General features: G+C 45.2%; 1 protein-coding gene across 13 annotated transcripts in view; it reads left to right on the top strand.

Annotated features, from left to right (window-relative positions):
• The window catches only part of CASK (calcium/calmodulin dependent serine protein kinase), a 285,193-nt gene that overhangs the window by 227,810 nt on the left and 35,486 nt on the right, over positions 1-21,897 (top strand). For all 13 annotated transcript variants that reach the window (XM_036304037.1, XM_036304041.1, XM_036304040.1 and 10 more), the window contains 3 exons: positions 3,261-3,338; positions 5,853-5,933; positions 12,906-13,094. In XM_036304037.1, the coding sequence (XP_036159930.1) occupies positions 3,261-3,338; positions 5,853-5,933; positions 12,906-13,094 (348 nt within the window). The remainder of the gene's footprint in view (positions 1-3,260; positions 3,339-5,852; positions 5,934-12,905; positions 13,095-21,897) is intronic.

Here is a 21,897-nt window from a genome sequence, read left to right as displayed (position 1 = left end):
TATGAATCCTTAGTGGCTGCCTTCACATGTGTGGCTGGGCTGAGTGGTTGTGACAAAGTTCAAATGGCCCTCCACGCCCGAATATTTACCATCTGGCCAGGAAAGGATGAGGATTCTAACATTTTTACCGGGGCAGGGCTGTAGTTGATGGGCTAATATCTTCATTGTTGAAAGTTTTACAGATGTCCCTCTTTTTCCCCCCATTGACACCCCCCGCCTCCTCCCCAGGCCTTTACCACACTATTGTCCGTGTCCCTGAGCTTTGCATATATGCATTCAAGGTCTTTGGTTAATCTCGTCCCACCCACCCCCACACACACTCTGAGATTCGTCGATCTGTTGTGGCATGCTTCCGCATGATCCTTGTCTTTCTCTGACTGGCTTATTTCACTTAGCGTGATACTCTCAGGTCCCTCCGTGCTGTCTCAAAGGGTACGGGATTCTTCTTTTTTACAGCTGCGTAGTATTCCATGGTGTAAATGTACACAGCTTTTTATCCACTCATCTACTGATGGACACTTGGGCTGTTTCCAGATCTTAGCTATTGTAAGCAATGCTGGGATCACTGGGTGCAATAGCAGTTCCATATTTAATTTTTGAGGAAACTCCATACTGTTCTCCACAGTGGCTGCACCAGTCTGCATTCCCACCAGCAGTGCACGAGTGTTCCCTTTTCTCCACACCCTCGCCAGCACCTGTTTGTTGATGGTAGCCATTCTGACAGGTGTGACATGGTACCTCATTGTCCTTTTAATTTGCATCTCTCTGATATCAAAAGGAAAAGGGAACCCACTGTATGGGAGAACATATTTGCCAATGATACATCTGATAAGGGGTTAATTTCCAAAATATATAAAGTACTCATGCAACTCAGCAGATGGCCAAGAGACATATGAGAAAATGCTCAGTGCCATTAATCACCACCTCACACCTGTCAGAATGGCTTCCATCAACCAATCAACAAGTGACAAGGGCTTGAATAGTGATTCCTACTCCATTCCTCAGTTTCCCAATCTGTAAAGTGGGGAGAATAGGGGTGCCAACCTTATAGGCTTATTTGAGTAATGTGTATTAAGAACTTTAAGTAGGAACTATTACTAGCATGTAAGAAGTGCTCAATAAAAGTAGCACTTGTCATTGTTGTTATTAGTACTGTTATTCTTACTCTCAGAACTTAACACTGCATCTAAGATTGACAGCTACCCGAAGCAGACACTTCTAGACCCCGTTTCAAGTTCTGATTCAGTAGGTCTGGAGGGAGGCCAGAACCTGCATGTTTCCTACCCCCCTCAGCTGATTACGCTCCAAATCCTCAAGAAAGCACTCTGAGCTCTAGCCAGTGTGGCTCAGTGGCTAGAGCATCAGGCCTGCGGACCAAAGGGTCCCAGGTTCAATTCCAGTCAAGGGCACATGCCTGGGTTTCGGGCTAAGTCCCATGTGCAGGAGGTAGCCAATCCATGATTCCCTCTCATCATGGATGTTTCTCTCTCTCCCTTCCTCTCTGAAATTAATAAAAATATTTTTTTAGAAAAACCACTCTGACCTGAGACCCAGGGAGCTGCGCTTGGCACAGCAAGGCCAGGCCGAAAATAAAAGGTCTCCAGTGGGATTTCTGTGGCTTTGTGAGTGAGTACCAACCAGCGCGCATGAATCCGATGTGTAAATAGAAACTCAGACTAATCCTCGCTGCAAAGTGTGAGAGCAGTGCTCGTGGTAGCCCTTGGTCAAGAAAAAGACAAACTTTATGTGGTGAGATTATTATAGAGCGATAGTGCCGCCAACTTGGGAAGCTTCGGTTAAGTCTCCTCTTCACACAGTAGCGTTCCAGAGCCGTAAATATTGTTATTATTCATGTCGTTTTTGACTTTGTTTGATTGTCAATACTAGGACAGGTCGGGTGATGACTATGTCTATTTTTCTTACGTGTTATGTATTTTCAATGCTTTTGTTTAACTGATGGCTCCTTGCATTGTGGAGAGAGGGGAGCAGGGGCGGGGGGAGGGGTGACCTCTCTGTAGTATGGCTGTGCATAGTAGAGGAGTTTAAAAAAAAGGGCAAAACCAACCCCCAAAAGAATCCCCATGTATTTTAGAGAAGTGAGGAACCAGAAGTGGCAGCCCAGCCAAGCTCATTTTTAACTTGTCACTTTTCAAAGCAGGCTGTTGAATGAGACGTTTCATCTGAGCTAGAAACCAGTATTTCAGTTTTTCCACACTATAGAGATTCTTCTCTAATGAAGTAATGGTCTTCAGAAAGTTAAATTTTTAGACCATTTAGATTTGCGGGGCTTTTAAATATTTTTAGATTCTGTCCATGTCTTCTCTTTGGGGTAGCATGGAGGGACCTGGAAACTATTGTGCTAAGTGAAATAAGCCCATCTGAGAAAGACAAATACCACATGATCTCACTGATCTGTGGAATCTAATGAACAAAATGAATTGACCAACAAAATAAGTCCGGAAGCAGGGAGCCATGGAACAGACCGACACACCTCGATGTGGGGTTGAGGGGATGAGAAGAGATCAACCAAAGAACTTCTATACTTATATGCACAGCCCATGGACACGGGCAATAGGGTAGTGAAGACCTGGGGGGTGGGTAGGGGGTGAAGTGGGGGTGACTGGGGGGGAAGGAGAGAGATGGGAGATATCTGTGCTACTATTGACAATAAAAATCTATTTAAAAATAAATACAATTTAAAAAATGAATGGCTTCTCAAACTGTGTGGCTCTCCGATTTCTAAGGCAAAGGTTATGTCCTTGGCTTCCTGTCGAGCCTTCGGGCTGGCGCTGTGGGTGAGCAGCCCTGGTGAGCAAGCAGGAGTCTCTGCGAGAACATTCCTTCCTGGAAGGGCTTGGCTTGCCCTTTCCCAAGACGGAGATTTCTGTGAAAATTCCTCAGTCGGGTCTTGGCCAAAAAGCATTCTTTCCTTTTCCTCCGCCTTCATCTTACTCACTGTTGCTTCTATCAGAAGGGAGCATCCCGTGAGTCCTGAAATACGGATGAATTGAAAACGACAAGGCAGTCGCCACACTGACAGAATTTGGGGCCACCTCTTTAAAAGTGGTTCTGGTAGGATTTGCACACGATTCCTATGCCAGCAAGTTTCCTTGAAGGATCAAAAGATGAACAGGAAGATCCCACGGAAATCGTCAGCCTGCTCTTGGAAGAGGAAAACATTGTTCAGTGAAATAATAAACATGACGTGCTGAATTCCAGCAAAGAATAATAAGTGATTGGCTGTTCTCCTTTGCTTTCAGCTGTATGACAAAATTAACACGAAGTCTTCGCCGCAAATCAGGAACCCTCCGAGTGATGCAGTACAGAGAGCCAAAGAGGTAAGTGACATATTTTGTATGTTTGTGTTTTAATATGTTTCTATTGATTTCAGAGAGGAAGGGAGAGGGGGAGAGAGATAGAAACATCATTGATGAGAGAGAATCATGGATTGGCTGCCTCCTGCACGCCCCCCCACTGGGGATTGAGCCCGCAACCCGGTCATATGCCCTGACCAGGAATCGAACTGTGACCTCCTGATTCATAGGTCAATGCTCAACCACTGAGCCACACTGGCCAGGCTGAGGGACATTTTTGTAAACAGACCTGGGCGTCTGAGAGCAGCATTCCCCAGGTTCCAGGGCTGGTTCTGCTGTGTGAACCTGAACTTGTTAACACAGCAACTTTTGCTTCTCTTTTTTTTTAAAGTTATTTTACTGCACTTGATGGAAACAGACATGCTCTGAACATTTGAGTTGCTTTATAAGGTGGAAATGTTTGCAAGTTAATTTAATATCTGCAACATCTAAGTTCAGAGATACGTCATTTCTATAAATTGTCAGATAATGTATGTCTGTCACAGACGTTTTAAAACCTTTTTTATATGGAAACATGACATTGTAGAAAGTTTGGAAAATAAAAATTCATGCATGATCCCATCAGCCTAACTCAGTAATTTCATTCGCCTGTCCTTTTCCAGTCATGATCCATTTGCATATAAATGTTTATATACAATCAAAATATCCTTTTTTTACCTGACGTATAATGAGCATTTTCCTATGTTTCTACTTGGTCTTTGTAAATATAAGTTCCAATGACGACATAATTTCTCTTTTTTATTACTGAATGCTCATGAATTGGCAATTCCTCCATTGTGAGACACCTAGTGGGGGTTTTTCCACTTTTTGATGTCATAAAAGCCTTCGTGCAAATAAACATTTCCCTTTGAAAACTTTACTTCTTAGGAAGTGAGAGAATCTGAAGGACATCATTCCTTCCCCACCAGGATTTACACACAAGACCTGTCCCGGAAAATACCAAATATTCATTGAGAAACAAAACCTAGGACAGGGCCTGCGAGGCCCACCCACGTCAGGTCTGGGCACCAGCCAGGAGACATCCTCTCTAACTCAGGAGGCCACACCTCGGTGTTTAAAATTATAGATTGAGCCCTGGCCTGTTTGGCTCAGTGGCTAGAGCGTTGGCCTGCAGACTGAAGGGTCCCGGGTTCGATTCCGGTCAAGGGCATGTACCTCGGTGGCAGGCTCCTCCCCGCCGTGATTGGGGTGCGTGCAGGAGGCAGCCCATCCGTGTGTGTCCCTCTCACACTGATGTCTCTCTCTCTGTGTGTCTCCCTCTGCTCTCTCTAGAAATCAGTGGGAAAAATATCCTCAGGTGAGGATTTAAAAGACAAAACAAAATACAACTTCCTTTAAAAAATTTTTTTAATTAAATTTTAAAATAAAGAAATAAGATTATAGATTGTGAGAGTAGCGAGGGACCAGAGAGAGTATACGGTTTCATCCTTTCATTTTCTAGTAGCAAAACTCAAAGCATAAAATACAGCAAGGAGAAGTGGCTTGTCGTGAGGCAAAATTAATTACCAGCATAACCAGTACTGGGTAAGCGTGCTTTGCGATAAGAAAGAAACCCTCCAGCCCTAACTGGCTTGGCTCAGTGGATAGAGCGTCGGCCTGCGGTCTTAGGGGTCCCAGGTTCGATTCCGGTCAAGGGCATGTACCGTGGTTGCGGGCACATCCCCAGTGGGAGATGTGCAGGAGGCGGCTGATCGATGTTTCTCTCTCATCGATGTTTCTGACTCTCTACCCCTCTCCCTTCCTCTCTGTAAAATATCAATAAAATATATTTTAAAAAAAAGAAAAGAAAAACCCTCCGGTTGCTGTTTGTCCCATGGCCCCTGAGGTGATGAGTAGCCTGTGGGTTTGCTGCTGAAATCGAAGCCTGAGGCTAAGGACGCTCAGGCGTCCCATCCGCCCAGGGTGCAGGTCTCCCAGGGGAGGCGAGAGCTCCTACCGCAGGGATGGGCCCTCCGAGCCAGTCCTGCCGGGCAACCCGTGAATGGCTCAACTTGGGGCATTGGGTGCCTTTAGATAAGCGCTCTGGGCCCAACCGGCTCCAATTAAGAACCGTAGCAGGATGTTTAAAGGACAATGGGGGCTTCCCTCCCACCACCCTGGGCTCATGGCACAATCAAATTCTAAATGTGTAAGCTCCATCTTGGTGGTAAGGGATAGCTTTTGAAGAGCTTCATTTTTTTAAATATGTTTTTATTGCTTTCAGAGAGGAAGGGAGAGGGAGAGACAGAGAGAAACATCCATGATGAGAGAGAATCATGATCGGCTGCCTCCCGCACGCCCCACCCTGGGGATTGAGCCCACAACCCAGGCCTGTGCCGTGACTGGGCATTGAATCGAGAGCTCCTGGTTCCTAGGTCGATGCTCAACCCCTGAGCCACGCCAGGCGGGCTCATCCATAACTTTTAATTTAAAAGACTTTTATAGTTTTAAAACATATCCTGTCTGCACTATGGTATATCTTGCTTTTTTATGTTTTAGGTATTGGAAGAAATTTCATGTTACCCTGAGAATAGTGATGCGAAGGAACTAAAGCGTATTCTAACACAACCTCATTTCATGGTGAGTAACCATTGAACCCCCACAGAGCTACAATCTTCCTTTCAAAAGAAGCTCTTCCTATATTTAGATTTTTTTATTAATGTATATTGACATTCAATATTCTGTTCATTTCAGGTGTACACGATGTGATCGCTACCATAAGTTTATTAACCATCTGTCACTGTACAAAGTTATGATATTATTAACATATTCTCTGTGCTGTACACTACACCCCCGGGGCTCCTTTATTTTTTAACTAGAAGTTTGTACCCTTCACCTTTTTTAAAAAGTTTCTAGCAGTCCTCATAAAACAGCCATCTTCATCAAATGCAATTTATTCCTGCAATATCAGACTGTTAATATTACAGTACAAAGTCACATGTGCACTGCTATCAGTAAACATTTCCAAAAAATAATAAATAATTCTTGTCATCTCTGAATATCGAGGTAGATGCTTGAAAGATATTTTCATTCAAATATGTAATTGCCAGCTGTGTGCCAGGCGCCATGCTGGGCACTGAGGGCAGTAGTGAGGACAAGGTCCCTGCCCTCAGGGAACTCCCATTCTAGTGGGGACGGGGTGAGGGGAGATATGTGAGCCGGAGACAGATGGTGAGGAGTAAACTAACAAGATCATCCTATATAATAAAAAGCTAATATGCAAATTGTCCCCTCGGGAGTTCGACCACTCGCTATGACATGCGCTGACCATCAGGGGGTGGTGTGGAATGAAGGAAGGCCCGGCAGCCGGCAGCCAGAGGAAGGAAGGCCCCCATCGGCCCTGATTGCCGGCCAGGCCTAGGGATCCTACCCGTGCACAAATTTCGTGCACTGGGCCTCTAGTTTCATAAAATGATCATGACTATGAAGAAAAGAAAGGATAATGGGGCAGAGATGATAGTCAAGTGGGAGCTACTTTATTATTTTTTTAATATATTTTTATTGATTTCAGAGAGGAAGGGAGAGAGATAGAAGCATCAGTGATGAGAGAGAATCATGGACCGGCCGCCTCCTGCACGCCCCACACTGGGGATCAAGCCCACAACCCGGGCCTGTGCCCTGACCGGGAATCGAACCGTGACCTCCTGGTTCCTAGGTCGACACTCAACCACTGAGCCACACCGGCCGGGCGGGAGCTACTTTAGATAATCAGGGGAAAGCCCCTCCGGGGTGTGAACGCTGAGCCAAGACTTGTGATACAAAAGAACCAGCCTTCTGAACGTGCAGGCCTGGGGAAGAGCAGTGAGCGGCCAGGGGCAGGAAGGAGCTGTGTAGGGTCAGCATATGGAAGGAAGGCCACTGTGGCTGCGACCTGGTGAAAGGGGAGCAAGTGATACAAGCAGAGCTAGAAGACGGGCCTTCCCGGCCACGGTGCGGAGTCGGGATTTGTCCTGATGGCACGAGGAGGGCACCGGGGGTTGCAAGCAGGAAAGTACTACCAGCTCGGAGCTTTAGATACTGCTGGGCTGACGTGCAGAGAACGGACTGTAGGAGGGATGAGTTAAAAGAAGGAGGCCACTTAGAAGGCTGTTGTGAGAGGTGGCCGAGGCTTGGAGAAGGATGGGGCTGGCGGAAAATGGGCAGATGGAGATTCTACATCAGAGATGGTGGAATATGACAGAACTTGCTCAAGGTTGGCATGTGAGGTGGTGTGACTAATCCCTTTTACAGTTCACAGAGGAAACTGTGCCCTCAAGGCTTGTCCGGCCGGCGGGGCTCAGTGGCTGGGCGTCAACCTATGAACCAGGAGGTCAGGGTTCAATTCCCGGCCAGGGCACATGCCTGGGTTAATGGCTTCATCCCCAGTGGGGGGCCTGCAGGAGGTAGCCGATCCATGATTCTCTCTCATCCTTGATGTTTCTCTCTCTCCCTCTCCCTTCCTCTCTGACATCAATAAAACATATATTTTTTAAAAAGAACATGCCAAATAAAAAGAGGAAAATCAAAGATGGAATATTTTTCTTCAAATACGTTATAAGGGATGATTGGGCAATTGTTACTAATCTGAAATAGCTGTTATTTTTAATTACATAAGAAGAATCGTGTAATAGGAAAAAACACTTTTTGGACTGTAATAAAGATATGGACAAGATAGCAACTTCAGACAAGAGTGAAAAAAATCTGACTATTTTAAACTAAATAGAAAAACTATGAATTTCAGGTTCAAAAAGTGGTTCCTCTGGCTTCTTAATTTCACATCATAAAATGTACCACTTAATGAAGCTTTCATGACAACCCAAGGTGGTTTTAAACATTTTGTTTTGGGGCCCTAACCGGTTTGGCTCAGTGGATAGAGCGTCGGCCTGTGGACTGAAGAGTCCCAGGTTCGATTCCGGCCAAGGGCATGTACCTTGGTTGCGGGCACATCCCCAGTAGGGGGTGTGCAGGAGGCAGCTGATCGATGTTTCTAACTCTATCCCTCTCCCTTCCTCTCTGTAAAAAATCAATAAAATATTTAAAAAATAAAAATAAACATTTTGTTTTGGGGAAAGTATGATACAAATTTGCTTATAAAATCTTCTGTTCTACATCTGATTTCTTAAAGAAAAAAAGAAATCATTAACTTCTATTAGTACAGTGGGGCCTTGACTTACGAGTGTCCCGACTAACAAGTTTTTTGAGATACCAGCTGTGTCTCGGCCGATTTTTTGCATTGAGTTGATAGAGTAATTTGAGTTAACGAGTTCGGTCTCGGATCGAATTAAACTAGTAAGTCAAAGCCCCACTGTATGTCTTTACTGCTTTGTATTTTATAATTGCAATAAGCAAAGGATCTGTTCTTTTTTAAAATTGCTATTTAGTGATTTTTAGAGAAAGAGGGGAAGGGTGGGGGAAAGAGGGGGGGGAGAGAGAGAGAGAGAGAGAGAGAGAGAGAGAGAGAGAGAGAGAGAAACAAACATCAATTGGTTGTTCCACTTTATTTCCACATTCATTGATTCTTGACCAGGGATGGGACCCGCAACCTTGGCGCATGGGGCCCGCACTCTAACCAGCTGAACCACTGGGCCAGGGCCAGGGTCTGCTCTTTTGAAAAAATTAGTCTTTCGAATGGAATAATTAAAAAAGGTATTAGTGTGATAACATTTTTATCATGTCTTTTAGAGTACAGACTTTAAAAAATCATTTAAATCTATACTTATTTACACTTCCTTTAATTACTGCAAATATTTATAAATATATGCATTTTTTAAGTGTCAGGTAATTCAATGTTAAGTCCCCCTGTTTTACTGATCAGAAAGCAAAGAAAAAGCCAGATAATTGAAAAAATAAGCGAAATTATAAATATGCTAAGAATAACTCCCAAACCTTGGCATCATAACCACATATAAGCATTAAAATATTTTCCTTTAGCTATTAATATTTCTTTAAAAATACTAAGGTTTTGAAACCATAATTGAAAAATGTTTCTAAGATAGAAAGTTTCTGCGTTTAAAGGTCTATTTGACATAGTATTTCCCACATGGGACATTCTCCAAACATGCTTCCTCGGGAGTGGCCAGTGGGCCCAAGTTAAGCTGATAGGAAAACTGATCCTCATTACAAGTGAACCCACTTTTAAAAGCATGGGCTTCGGAGCCAGTAAGATCTGGGTTTGGAACCACAAGGAGGCCACTTATGAGGTGGGTGACCTCAAGCAAGCCTGGTGATCGGCTTTTAAAATATGTTTGTATTGATTTCATAGAGGAAGGGGAGGGAGGGAGAGATAGAAACATCCATGATGAGAGAGAATCATGGATCGGCTGCCTCCTGCATGGCTCACACTGGGCATCAAGCCCACAACCTGAGCATGTACTCTGACCTGGAGTTGAATCGTGACCTCCTGGTTCATAAGTCAACGCCCAACCACTGAGCCACACTGGCCGGGCTGGCATATTCTTTTTAATGGCTTTTTTTTTAACAACCTGTAAGTGGCCCCTTGTATTCTATTTGCAGATACATTGGAGCCTCAGGTTGACTTTGATCTTGTGGCAAACTGGTTACTATGAAGTATGACCTCCTTTGGTAGCATAATTTGAGCGTTTTTCTTTTAAAGTTCAGTTTGAGTATTATTTTGTGATTCCTTATAAATAATACATTAAAATACAAGTATTTGCTTATATATTTAAAAGGAGAAATAGGAAGAGAAAGGAGAAATAGAAATCACTTGCCAAAAGCAGCATAAACACTTTCTCTCCAACCCCTGTACCCGCCATTATAACCCGACAAAAGCTTGGTTCTTTGTTTACCTGGCGACGTGTCCTCCGATCCTACTAAGCACCTTTTTTAGAATTCACTAATGATGGAGGCGCACCTACAGTGGGTACAGTTGGGCTAATTTTAGCAGATGAAGTTTTCAGTTTGTCTATTATTGGCCTTTGTTTTGTGCAGTAAGGCTTCGCTCTCGAGTGGCCACAATGAAAGCAGGAAAACAGGCATTTACCTGCATAGCAGCGCCTCCCCACGTGGGCTCTGGGCACCGGCGCAGGGGTCAGGCAGGGGTCAGGAGGTCAAGGCCTCAGGGCCACCGTGAGCCCCGCTCTCCAGCTGTGCCCTTGGGTGTCCCTCCCCCAGACGCCAGCTCAGACCAGCCTCGGAAACTTTGCAAATCTCTGCCACTTTATTAGAAACCCAGATGCGCCCTAACCGGTTTGGCTCAGTGGATAGAGCATCGGCCTGCGGACTGAAGGGTCCCAGGTTCAAGTCCGGTCAAGGGCATGTACCTGGGTTTCCGGCACATCCCCAGTAGGGGGTGTGCAGGAGGCGGCTGATCGATGTTTCTCTCTCATTGATGTTTCTAACGCTCTATCCCTCTCCTTTCCTCTCTGTAAAAAAATCAATAACATATATTTTAAAAAAAGAAACCCAAATGCATATATTGCTCTAAACACATGCACTACTGATGACAAGTCAATCCCGTCTTTGTAATTGCACTGCATTGTTACTTTATTTTTGCCTCGTACGCATGCCTTTGAAATTAAAATAGCCAAGTCATAACTGTGATAAGCCTTTAATTAAATAACTTAATTTGAGATGCTAAGGGTTGTACTTTCAAAACAATTTTAATTGCGTTTAATTATCTCTAGAGATTTCATCACCACACAGATCACAGATTCAAACAGAACTGAATTTATAGTTAGCACATAAGAAAATAGAATCTATGTAAGCTCCAAGCATACTCATCTTCAGCTGTAATATTCTCCTTGAAGTAGACGTGTTCAAATATTCATGCTCTTTTTTTTTCAAGCCTCGCCCGAGGATATTTTTTCCATTGATTTTTTTTTTTAAATATATTTTATTGATTTTTTTACAGAGAGGAAGGGAGAGGGATAGCGAGTCAGAAACATCAATGAGAGAAACATCGATCAGCTGCCTCCTGCACACCCCCCACTGGGGATGTGCCCGCAACCAAGGTACATGCCCTTGACTGGAATCGAACCCGGGACCCTTGAGTCTGCAGGCTGACGCTCTATCCACTGAGCCAAACCGGTCAGGGCTTCCATTGATTTTTTTAAAGAGAGAATGGAGGGGAGGGAGGGTGAGGGATGAGAGAAAAACATGAATGTGAGAGAGACACATCGATTGGTTGCCTACTGCACGCACCCCAATTAGGGTGGGGACCGAGTCTAACCCAGGTACATGCCCTTGACCAGGGATCGAACCCACAACCCTTCAGTCCGAGGGCCAACACTCTAACCACAGCCAAACCGGCCAGGGCTCTTCATGCTTATTAAAAACTTTGTTGTGATGGCACCAAGAGCATAGTATGTCACAAAGAATATCCTTTTTTAGGGATATTTGTTATCCAGTTCCACCAAGATGGCATGTGCAGATATCAATACAAAGAAAACACTTTTTCTTTGTTAACGGGCTTGGCAAAAGGAAGTCATAATGATAATTGTCTACTTATTTTTCAGTCAAGCGCTCCAAAATATAGAAGTGAATAAAAACATTAGGTGCGTTTAGATGTTAGCTCCATATCGAATGTGGTATTTTGGAAAATTACATGTTTTTCAGTTACACTTGTGTGTGTTCTCATCTCTTTCGTGAAGTCATATGTTATAAATTGTCTTCATCCTTTTGGTTATATAACAGAGTTATTGTTAACACTATCAATGAAAGATATTTACTCAGTACACCAACTATTGCACTGTTTCTTTTTAAATCTGTTTCCATTTTAAACCCTAGAACAAATTTGCCACCCTCATGAGCCTTTCTGCTAAATTATTTGAAATTGCGTTATGTCAGCTTTTTAACAAGTTAGTTGGGCCCTAGCTGGTGTGGTTCAGTGGCTAGAGCACCGGCCTGTGGACTGAAGGGTCCTGGGTTCGATTCCGGTCAAGGGCACGTACCTTGGTTGCGGGCTCCTCCCCAGCCTGGGTCCTGGTCAGGGCATGTGCAGGAGGCAACCTCTGTTTCTCCCTCTCTCTTCCACTCTCTCCAGAAATCAATGGGAAAATATCCTCAGATGAGGATTAAAAAGTAAATAAATAAATAAACAAACAAACAGGTTAGTTGGTACTTTTTTATAACATCAGACCATACCTCTAACCCAGGTAATCAGCAAACACATGCATTCATTGATTTACTCATTCATTCATGTGTTCATTCTTTTTTAAATCATCATGATTATTTGTCATAAAGAAATCAAGGTGCCTGGGCGGTGTGGCTCAGTGGGTGAGCGTCGACCTAGGAACCAGGAGGTCACAGTTCGATTCCCGGTCAGGGCACATGCCCGGGTTGCAGGCTCCATCCCCAGTGCAGGAGGCAGCCGATCCATGATCCTCTATCATCGTTGACGTTTCTCTCTTTCCTTCTTACTTCCTCTCTGAAGCCAATAAAATATATTTTTAAAGAAATCAGGGTATAGTTTTATGTAGGTGTAACGTGCTTTGAGTTCTCTGTAGATGAGATACACCTTTGAGAGGCAAAGGGTGATTGTATGCATGTTTATAGAATCGATTTCTGCTGGAATAGTACTATTATTGAGATTTTACTTCTCTCCTGAAATACTAGGCCTTACTTCAAACTCACGACGTAGTGGCCCATGAAGTTTACAGCGATGAAGCGCTGAGGGTCACACCGCCTCCCACGTCTCCCTACTTAAACGGTGATTCCCCGGAGAGCGCCAACGGAGACATGGACATGGAGAACGTGACCCGCGTCCGGCTGGTTCAGTTCCAGAAGAACACGGATGAGCCCATGGTGAGTAGGAAGGAAAGTTCTCTCGCCTCCCAAAATGCCAGCGTGAGCAGGAGCACCTGACTCCAGCCTCTACACCCAGGAGGGGGGAGAGGGGAGGGGACCCGCTTCACACCCTCACTTCACCCAGGCCCCTGCTGCTCAGAGCCGCTGTGCTGGCACTGCCCCTAAAGCAGGCTGACTTCTCCTTCCCGCCTCTTCTTTCACAACTGCTCTTCACCTTTACTTAAAAAAAAAAAAAAAAAAAAGACAGTCCGGCCGGTGTGGCTGAGTGGTTGAGCATCAACCTAGGAACCAGGAGGTCACAGTTCAATTCCCAATCAGGGCACAGGCCGGGGTTGCGGACTCAATCCCCAGGGCGGGGCGTGCAGGAGACAGCCGATCCATGATTCTCTCTCATCATGGATATTTCTCTCTCTCTCCCTCTCCCTTCCTCTCTCTCTAAAGTCAATGAAAACATTTTTTTTAAAGACATACATAGTCCATTACTCCAGAGTGTGCCTCTGGGCAGCAAAAGGCACAATTTAAAACATTGGCAGTGATGTGGGAAAAGTGAATGTCAAAAATGGGATTGTTAAAAACATCCCTTTATCAGTCTCATGGTTTGCAGAAGAAGACTCTTTTGGAAGGCATTCGAAGAATTGGGTGAAGTGGCTAAAAGGAAACGTGCCGTGCAACTCCTCGCTCCCAAGGAATTCTACCCCTGGAGGGAATCCTGTTGGCATCTACCCATGTAGCATTAATTTTCTCAGTGTTTCCGAATAGCATGGGAATAGAGTTGATGCTGAGCCCTACCTCATTGCCATAGAATTGACTTAGATTGGGAAGATCAAAGAAAGGCTCCATGGTGTTATCTGAACGAATTCGAGGCCGGGCGGGGGGAGGGGGGGGCAGTAGAGCAGAGTGGAGACCATCCAGGCAGACCAAGTGGCAGGTGCAGAAACTTGGAAGTGAAAGGGCTTAGTGTCGTTTCAAAATGGAAAGGAGCCACGACTGGGCTCTAGAGAACACGGTGAGTGGCAGGAACGGGGCACACACATGCGGAGAGCTATGGCAAGGATTCATTCTTTGTCTTAAAACATCAGGAAGATAGGAGCATGTTTTCATTTCAGAAATAATCACTGGAGAACGGATTAGAGGGCAAGAGTGGATGTGGAGAGGCCGGTTAAGAGGCGTTAGTATCGGAACACAGGGGAGAGCTGATGGGACTGAACTAGAAGGATGGACATCAAATGGAAGGAAGTGAAAAGATTTCACAAAAGAGGAAAACCAGCCCTAGCCGGTGTGGCTCAGTGGATAGAGCGTCAGCCTGCAGACTGAAGGGTCCCAGGTTCAATTCTGGTCAAGGGCACACACATGCCCAGGTTGCAGGCTCCATCCCCAGTAGGGGGCGTGCAGGAGGCAGCCAATCCATGATTCTCTCTCATCCTTGATGTTTCTATCTCTCTGTCCCTCTTCCTTCCTCTCTGAAACCAATAAAAACCTATATTTAAAAAAAAAAGAGGAAAACCAGTGGGCTTCAGTAATGGATTCCCAGTGGAGACGAGGGAGAAGCGCGTGTCAAGGATGACCCTCAACTTGAGGGTTTCCCAGGTTTGGGGGCGGAATCAGATCTGCGGGGGGAAATTCAAGTGGCATGCGTCCATACCCTTTCTTCCGCGCATGGAGAAGGGATGCCGGGTTATGGAGAGAGAGGTGAGTGAGCTGCTTAGAAAGTTGCCCAGTTGCTCTAGCAATTAAAGGGGGCGTTACGGAGCGGGGGTTCCGCGGCTGCGGTTCCGGGGAGCCCTGCACCGTGGATGTGGCAGCTTGTCCTTCTCACTGCTCCTTGCCAGCTGGGCTGTATCATGGCAGCATAGGCAGCAGGCAGGGGCCATGGTTGCCTCGCCGCCTCTGGTGCTCGCCAGGCAACTGTTTGGCTTAAGAACACGGGCAGTGGCAGCTTAGGGCAGGGGTCGGCAAACTCATCAGTCAACAGAGCCAAATATCAACAGTACAACGATTGAAATTTCTTTGGAGAGCCACATTTTTTAAACTTAAACTAGATAGGTAGGTACATTGTTATTCACTTCATTAGGGTCCTCCTAAGGCTTAGGAAGAGCCACACTCAAGGGGCCAAAGAGCCGCATGTGGCTCGCGAGCCACAGTTTGCCGTCCATGGGCTTAGGGGGACCTCGAGCAAATCATCGCATGTCCGTGGGCCTTAGCTTGCTCGGACGTTGCTTGGCAAGTGTTGCCAAAAGCATCCTTGACTGACTAACTGACGCCCTGGATCCCACCGCGCTCTGCAAGCCTTTAGCAAATGCTGAAGTGCCTACTGTGTGCGGATAACTGGCTTAGATGCCACTGACGTCGTGGCAGGCGAGCCGTGGGCCCTTCCCGGAGGCCGCCTGCCACAGGGGTGACAGTCACAGCTGTGGCGCGGCAGCGGGGAGCAGCCTGTGGCCGGGCGGCAGGAAGGAGGGGCGAGGAGCCACGCGAAGGAGGCAGGAAGGTGAACTGAACCGCAAGGAGGCGGCCCGGGGCGGCCTGTGCTCATGTTCTCCAGCGGCCTGGGCCTGCGGCGGCCGGGGCGTTTCTCTGAAGGCTGAGTGCAGAGAGCCGGGCTGAGGGGCAGGATACAGCTGCGTCCCCGAGTTCCTGTTCTCAGAAAGTATACGCTGGCCTCGCAGCTTCCCTTGCAGGCCCCCAAGAGAAGCCACAGGGTGTGAGTTTCTTCTCTTGTTGACTGGTCGCCATAAACATGGGAATGACGTTATGGGCAATATGTCTCTTCAGTGATACAGTTCTATGACATGTCACACAGCTTCTTTTGCTTTCTCATTTGTCTTATTAAAAGCATTATATTACTACGTGAGATATACCCATAGGACAGTGGTTCTCAACCTTCTGGCCCTTTAAATACAGTTCCTCAGGTTGTGACCCCCCAACCATAACATTACTTTCGTTGCTACTTCATCACTGTCATGTGGCTACTGTGATGAATCGTCATGTAAATATCTGATATGCAGGATGGTCTTAGGCGACCCCTGTGAGAGGGTCGTTCGACCGCCAAAGGGGTCGCAACCCACAGGTTGAGAACCGCTGCCATAGGATCTCTTTGCATTTTGGAACTTATACACTGTGTCCCACTGGGCTGCGTCCACCCCCCAAGGATGACACACTCCATCACACCCTTCCTTTCCCCTTTGTAATATCGCCCTTGCAATTGCTTCTCTATAGATCGGGACTCCCTTAGTGTCAAGTGATAAAGACCAAACTTGAAGTAGCTTAGACAATAGGGGGAAGCTTATGCAAACAAGGGAAGGCCAGGAATTGACCCCAAGCTGGGGTGGGTTCAGGAATAGGCACCCAGCCCAAGCAGAGACCAGGTTTACCCTCTGAAACAACCAAGAAATGTTTAAAACTGCCCCAGCCGGTGTGGCTCAGTGGATAGAACTTCAGCCTGCAGACTGAAGGGTCCCGGGTTCAATTCCGGTCAAGGGCATGGACCTAGGTTGTGGCCTCGATCCACTGCAGAGGGCGTCCAGGAGGCAGCTGATGAGTGTTTCTCTCTTATTCGGTGTTTCTAACTGTCCCTCTCCCTTTCTGTAAAAATCAATTAAATATATTTTTTTAAATGTTTAAAACAGACAAAATTACATGAAAGAACAGTTTTGAAGACATTGGAGATCAGGCAAGAAAGGACAGTGATCCCTAAGAAACAGGAAGTAAACAGCATGAGCCCTGGGGTTGCCCAATCTTCCTGACTTGAGAGTTTCCAGGCCACAGACAGGGAGGGGTGGCCGAGGCCAAGCAGGCAGGCCCCCTGGATTGAGGAGACAGAACTGAGCTGCTGGGGAAAGCAGGCACCTGAAGTTCATGGGGCAGAGGGCTGGAGGGGGAGGGCTGCACCGAGAGGACCCGAGAGATCTAGAGAGGACGCTACCTGGAGCCCAGCAAAGACCCTCCTAAAGGATGAGCGAGACCAGTGCCCGACGCTGGCGGCCTGGTCCCACCCACAGACTCAAAGGACCAGTCCGTGAGGCGCTGCGTAGGGCGCTAGGGAAGGGCTTGCCTCAGAAGGAGAGATAATTAGCCCTGGATGGAGAATTCCTCCAAACCTGCAGAATAAATCACAGAAGCAAGTTCCAAAGGTTCACCTGGCCAGCATGGCTCAGTGGTTGAGCATCAACCTATGAACCAGGAGATCCCGGGTTCGATTCCTGATCAGGGTGCATGCCCGGGTTGCAGGCTCGATCCCAGTGTGGGGTGTGCAGGAGGCAGCCAATCCATGATCCTCTCTCATCATGGATGTTTCTCTCTCTCCCTCCCTTCCTCTCTGAAATCAATACAAAAAAAATTTTTTTAAAGACCCAAAGGGTTAAACTGTTTCTAAGTAACTGAACTACATCCCAGGGAAAAAAAAAAAAAATTAAGAATCTTTATAAGAATTTTAAAAAAAAACACCAAGCAGGCAACAAGATAAAATGTACAATATCTGGCATCTAATCAAATGTGACCTATAATGTGGAGAATAATCAATCACAACTGACACCGAACTGACAGATGTTCGAATTAGCCCCAAACGTCCTATGGGATTAATGGCAGGCTAAGACATTTCAAAAGAAGATATTAGGGATTTCGAAGACAGAGCAATAAAAATTCTACAAAACAAAAGAGAGAGAGAGAGAATTTTAAGTCGATAATATTGTGATAATAATGTATGGTACCAGGTAGGTCCTAGAAATATTGTAGGGGACAGCTTCAGGCAGGTTCACTGACAGAAAAAATATTGGAAGACATAATGACTGCAAACATTCCAAATCTGATGAAAACTATAAATCTGCAGTTGCAAGAACCATAGTGAACTCCGAGCACAAATAGGAAGAAAGCAGCACCAAGGCGCATCCTCATCAAATTGCTTAGACCCCTGACAAATCGATCTTAAAAACGGAGGTCAAAAAAATAAAAAATAGACCAAGAACCAAGATGGCGGCATAGGTTAACGCCGGAGTTTGCTGCCTTGAACAACTACTTCAAAAGTGAAACCAAAAAACGGAAGGGACAGCACCCAGAACCACAGGAACGCCGGCTGAGTGGAAGTCCTACAACTAGGAGGAAAGAGAAACGCATACGGACACTCAGAGGAGGCACAGTGCTGAAGTCAAATTCTGAGGTGCGGAGTGCGCGGAGCGGGCTGGCGGCGGAGGGCGCGGTTGGCGTTTTCAATCGGGAGGGAGTCGCAGACTCTGAGCTCCAGATCCAGGGGAGTCTTTAGGGACCCAGACTCAAACGGGAGAAGCGGGACTGTCTGGCTTCGGTCAGAGCGAGTGCAGCTTTCTCTCCGAGCTTTGCAGCAGGTGCTGGGACTCAGAGAGGCAGAGCCCCTGGGGACAGGACTGAGAGCCGCCATAACTGCTCTCTCCGGCCCACCCTGTTGATCCTGTGCGACCCGCCCTGCCCAAGCCCTGCACAGAGGCATTTGCCGGATAGCCTCAGGCAAAGGCTAGATTAGCACCTCCCTAGAGGACAGAAGTTCTCTCACTGCAGACACAGCTGATTCTCATAGCCACTTGGCCTGGAGGTCAAACCCTCCCTGGTATTAGCTACAACAATCAAGATTTAACTATAAGACTGCGCACAAAGACCACTAGGGGGTGCACCAAGGAAGCATAACAAAATGCGGAGACAAAGAAACAGGACAAAATTGTCAATGGAAGATATAGAGTTCAGAACCACACTTTTAAGGTCTCTCAAGAACTGTTTAGAAGCCGCCGATAAACTTAATGAGATCTACAAGAAAACTAATGAGACCCTCGATGTTATATTGGGGAACCAACTAGAAATTAAGCATACACGGACTGAAATAACGAATATTATACAGACTCCCGACAGCAGACCAGAGGAGCGCAAGAATCAAGTCAATGATTTGAAATGCGAGGAAGCAAAAAACACCCAACCGGAAAAGCAAAATGAAAAAAGAATCCAAAAATGCGAGGATAGTGTAAGGAGCCTCTGGGACAGCTTCAAGCGTACCAACATCAGAATTATAGGGGTGCCAGAAGATGAGAGAGAGCAAGATATTGAAAACCTATTTGAAGAAATAATGACAGAAAACTTCCCCCACCTGGTGAAAGAAATGGACTTACAGGTCCAAGAAGCGCGGAGAACCCCAAACAAAAGGAATCCAAAGAGGACCACACCAAGACACATCATCATTAAAATGCCAAGAGCAAAAGATAAAGAGAGAATCTTAAAAACAGCAAGAGAAAGAAACTCAGTTACCTACAAGGGAATACCCATACGACTGTCAGCTGATTTCTCAACAGAAACTTTGCAGGCCAGAAGGGAGTGGCAAGAAATATTCAAAGTGATGAATACCAAGAACCTACAACCAAGATTACTTTATCCAGCAAAGCTATCATTCAGAATTGAAGGTCAGATAAAGAGCTTCATAGATAAGGAAAAGCTAAAGGAGTTCATCACCACCAAACCAGGATTATATGAAATGCTGAAAGGTATCCTTTAAGAAGAGGAAGAAGAAGAAAAAGGTAAAGATACAAATTATGAACAACAAATATGCATCTATCAACAAGTGAATCTAAGAATCAAGTGAATAAATAATCTGATGAACAGAATGAACTGGTGATTATAATAGAATCAGGGACATAGAAAGGGAATGGACTGACTATTCTTGGGAGGGAAAGGGGTGTGGGAGATGCGGGAAGAGACTGGACAAAAATTGTGCACCTATGGATGAGGACAGTGGGTGGGGAGCGAGGGCAGAGGGTGGGGCGGGAACTGGGAGGAGGGGAGTTATGGGGGGGAAAAAGAGGAACAAATGTAATAATCTGAACAATAAAGATTTAATTAAAAAATAAATAAATAAAAATAAAAAATAAAAAATAAATATTACATACCGGGGAACAAGGATAAGGATATTAGATTCCTTATCAGAAACAACACAATTAAGGAGAACATCTTTAAAGTACTGGAAGTTTTTTTAAAAACTCAATTTACAATTCTAAATCCAGCAAAAGTTTCTTTCAAAAAATAAAGGGAAGACCTAGCTGGTTTGCTCAGTGGTTAGAGCATCAGCCCACAGACTGAAGGGTCCCGGGTTCGATTCTGGTCAAGAGCATGTACCTCGGTTACAGGTTCATTCCCCAGCCCTGGTCCAGGCACGTGCAGGAGGCAACCAATTGATGTGTCTCTCTCACATATACGTTTTTCTATCTCTCCTCCTCCCTTCCACTCTATCTAAAAATCAATGGAAAAAGATATCCTCAGGTAATGATTAACAAAAAATTTTTTTAAATAAAGGTAAAATAAAAACATTTTCAGATATATCAAAACAATTCAATAGATCTACAGTATAAGAAATGTTAAATGCCAAGCCGGTTTGGCTCAGTGGATGGAGCGTCGGCCTGCGGACTGAAGGGTCCCAGGTTTGATTCCAGTCAGGGGCATGTACCTGGGTTGCGGGCACATCCCCAGTGGGAGATGTGCGGAAGGCAGCTGATCGATGTTTCTCTCTCATCGATGTTTCTAACTCTCTATCCCTCTCCCTTCCTCTCTGTAAAAAATCAATAAAATATATTTTAAAAAAAAAAGAAATGTTAAAGGACAACCTTATCATTTAAATCTCTTTCAAAGATAACTGGCAGTTTAAACAAAAATAATGACGATATGTTTGGGGTTTATAACATGTAGGAGTAAAATGTATAACAACACAAAGGTCAAAAGGAAGGAAGTGGAAGTATACTGCTGTAAGGTTCTTATACTATTTGTGATATGGCATAATGTCACTTGAAGGTGGACTGTGGTAAGTTAAAAATATATGCTATAAACCCTAAAGCAGTCACTAAAGCAACAAAATAGAATTATAGCTAATAAGACAACACAGGAGAGAAAATAGAATGAAAGAAATTAATCCAAAAGAAGGCAAGAAAATATATTCATACCTAACTGTATCAGTAATCATATTAAATATAAATAGTCTAAGTTCCCCCAAATTAACAAGCAGTGATTGTCCGATGAGGGGGGAGCAAGACCCAATATTGCCTGTAAGAAAGCAAAGCCATGATAGCGTTAATCAAAAGGAGGCTGGAATGGCTATATTAACATCAAAGTATATTCTCAGCCCACATGGGGATTAAATTAGAAATAAAGAACAAAAAGATCTCTGGGAAAATCCCGAAGCACTTGAAAACTAAACACATTTCCAAATAAACCATCAATCAAAGAAGAAATCAAAAGGGAAATTAAGTTATTTTGAAGTGGATTAAAATGAAACCACAACATATCAGAATTTGTGGTGTGCTGCTAAAGTAGTACTTCGGGAGTGTGGCACTAAGCATCTATGTTAGAAAAACAGGAATGTCTGCCCTGCTGATGTGGCTCAGTGGGTTGAGCCTTGTCCTATGCACCAAGGGGTTGCCAATTTGCTTCCCAAACTAGCTGCCCCCTGGTGGTCAGTGTGCTCCCACAGTGGGTGTGCCGCCCCCCCAAGGGCCAATCCCTGCAGGCCATGCCCCCACCACCAGTGCACGAATCCATGCACTGGGCCTCTAGTAAATAATAAAGAGCAAAGTAGAAATCAATGAAATAGAAATCAGAAAACGATAGGGGGAAATCAATTGAACAAACATTTTCTTTGAGAGGATCAGACTGATCAGGGGAAAAAAGACACTAACTTACTAATGTCATGCATTAGAGAAGTGACATTACTACACGTTCTGCAGCTATAACAAAGGGTAATAAGGAAATATGAGAAACAACTTCATGCCAATAAATTCAGCAACTTGGATGAAATGGATAAGTT

Source organism: Myotis myotis, unplaced genomic scaffold, assembly GCF_014108235.1.
Source record: "Myotis myotis isolate mMyoMyo1 unplaced genomic scaffold, mMyoMyo1.p scaffold_m19_p_4, whole genome shotgun sequence".
Classification (NCBI taxonomy): Eukaryota; Metazoa; Chordata; class Mammalia; order Chiroptera; family Vespertilionidae; genus Myotis; species Myotis myotis.
This window is presented reverse-complemented; position numbering and strand designations above follow the sequence as displayed.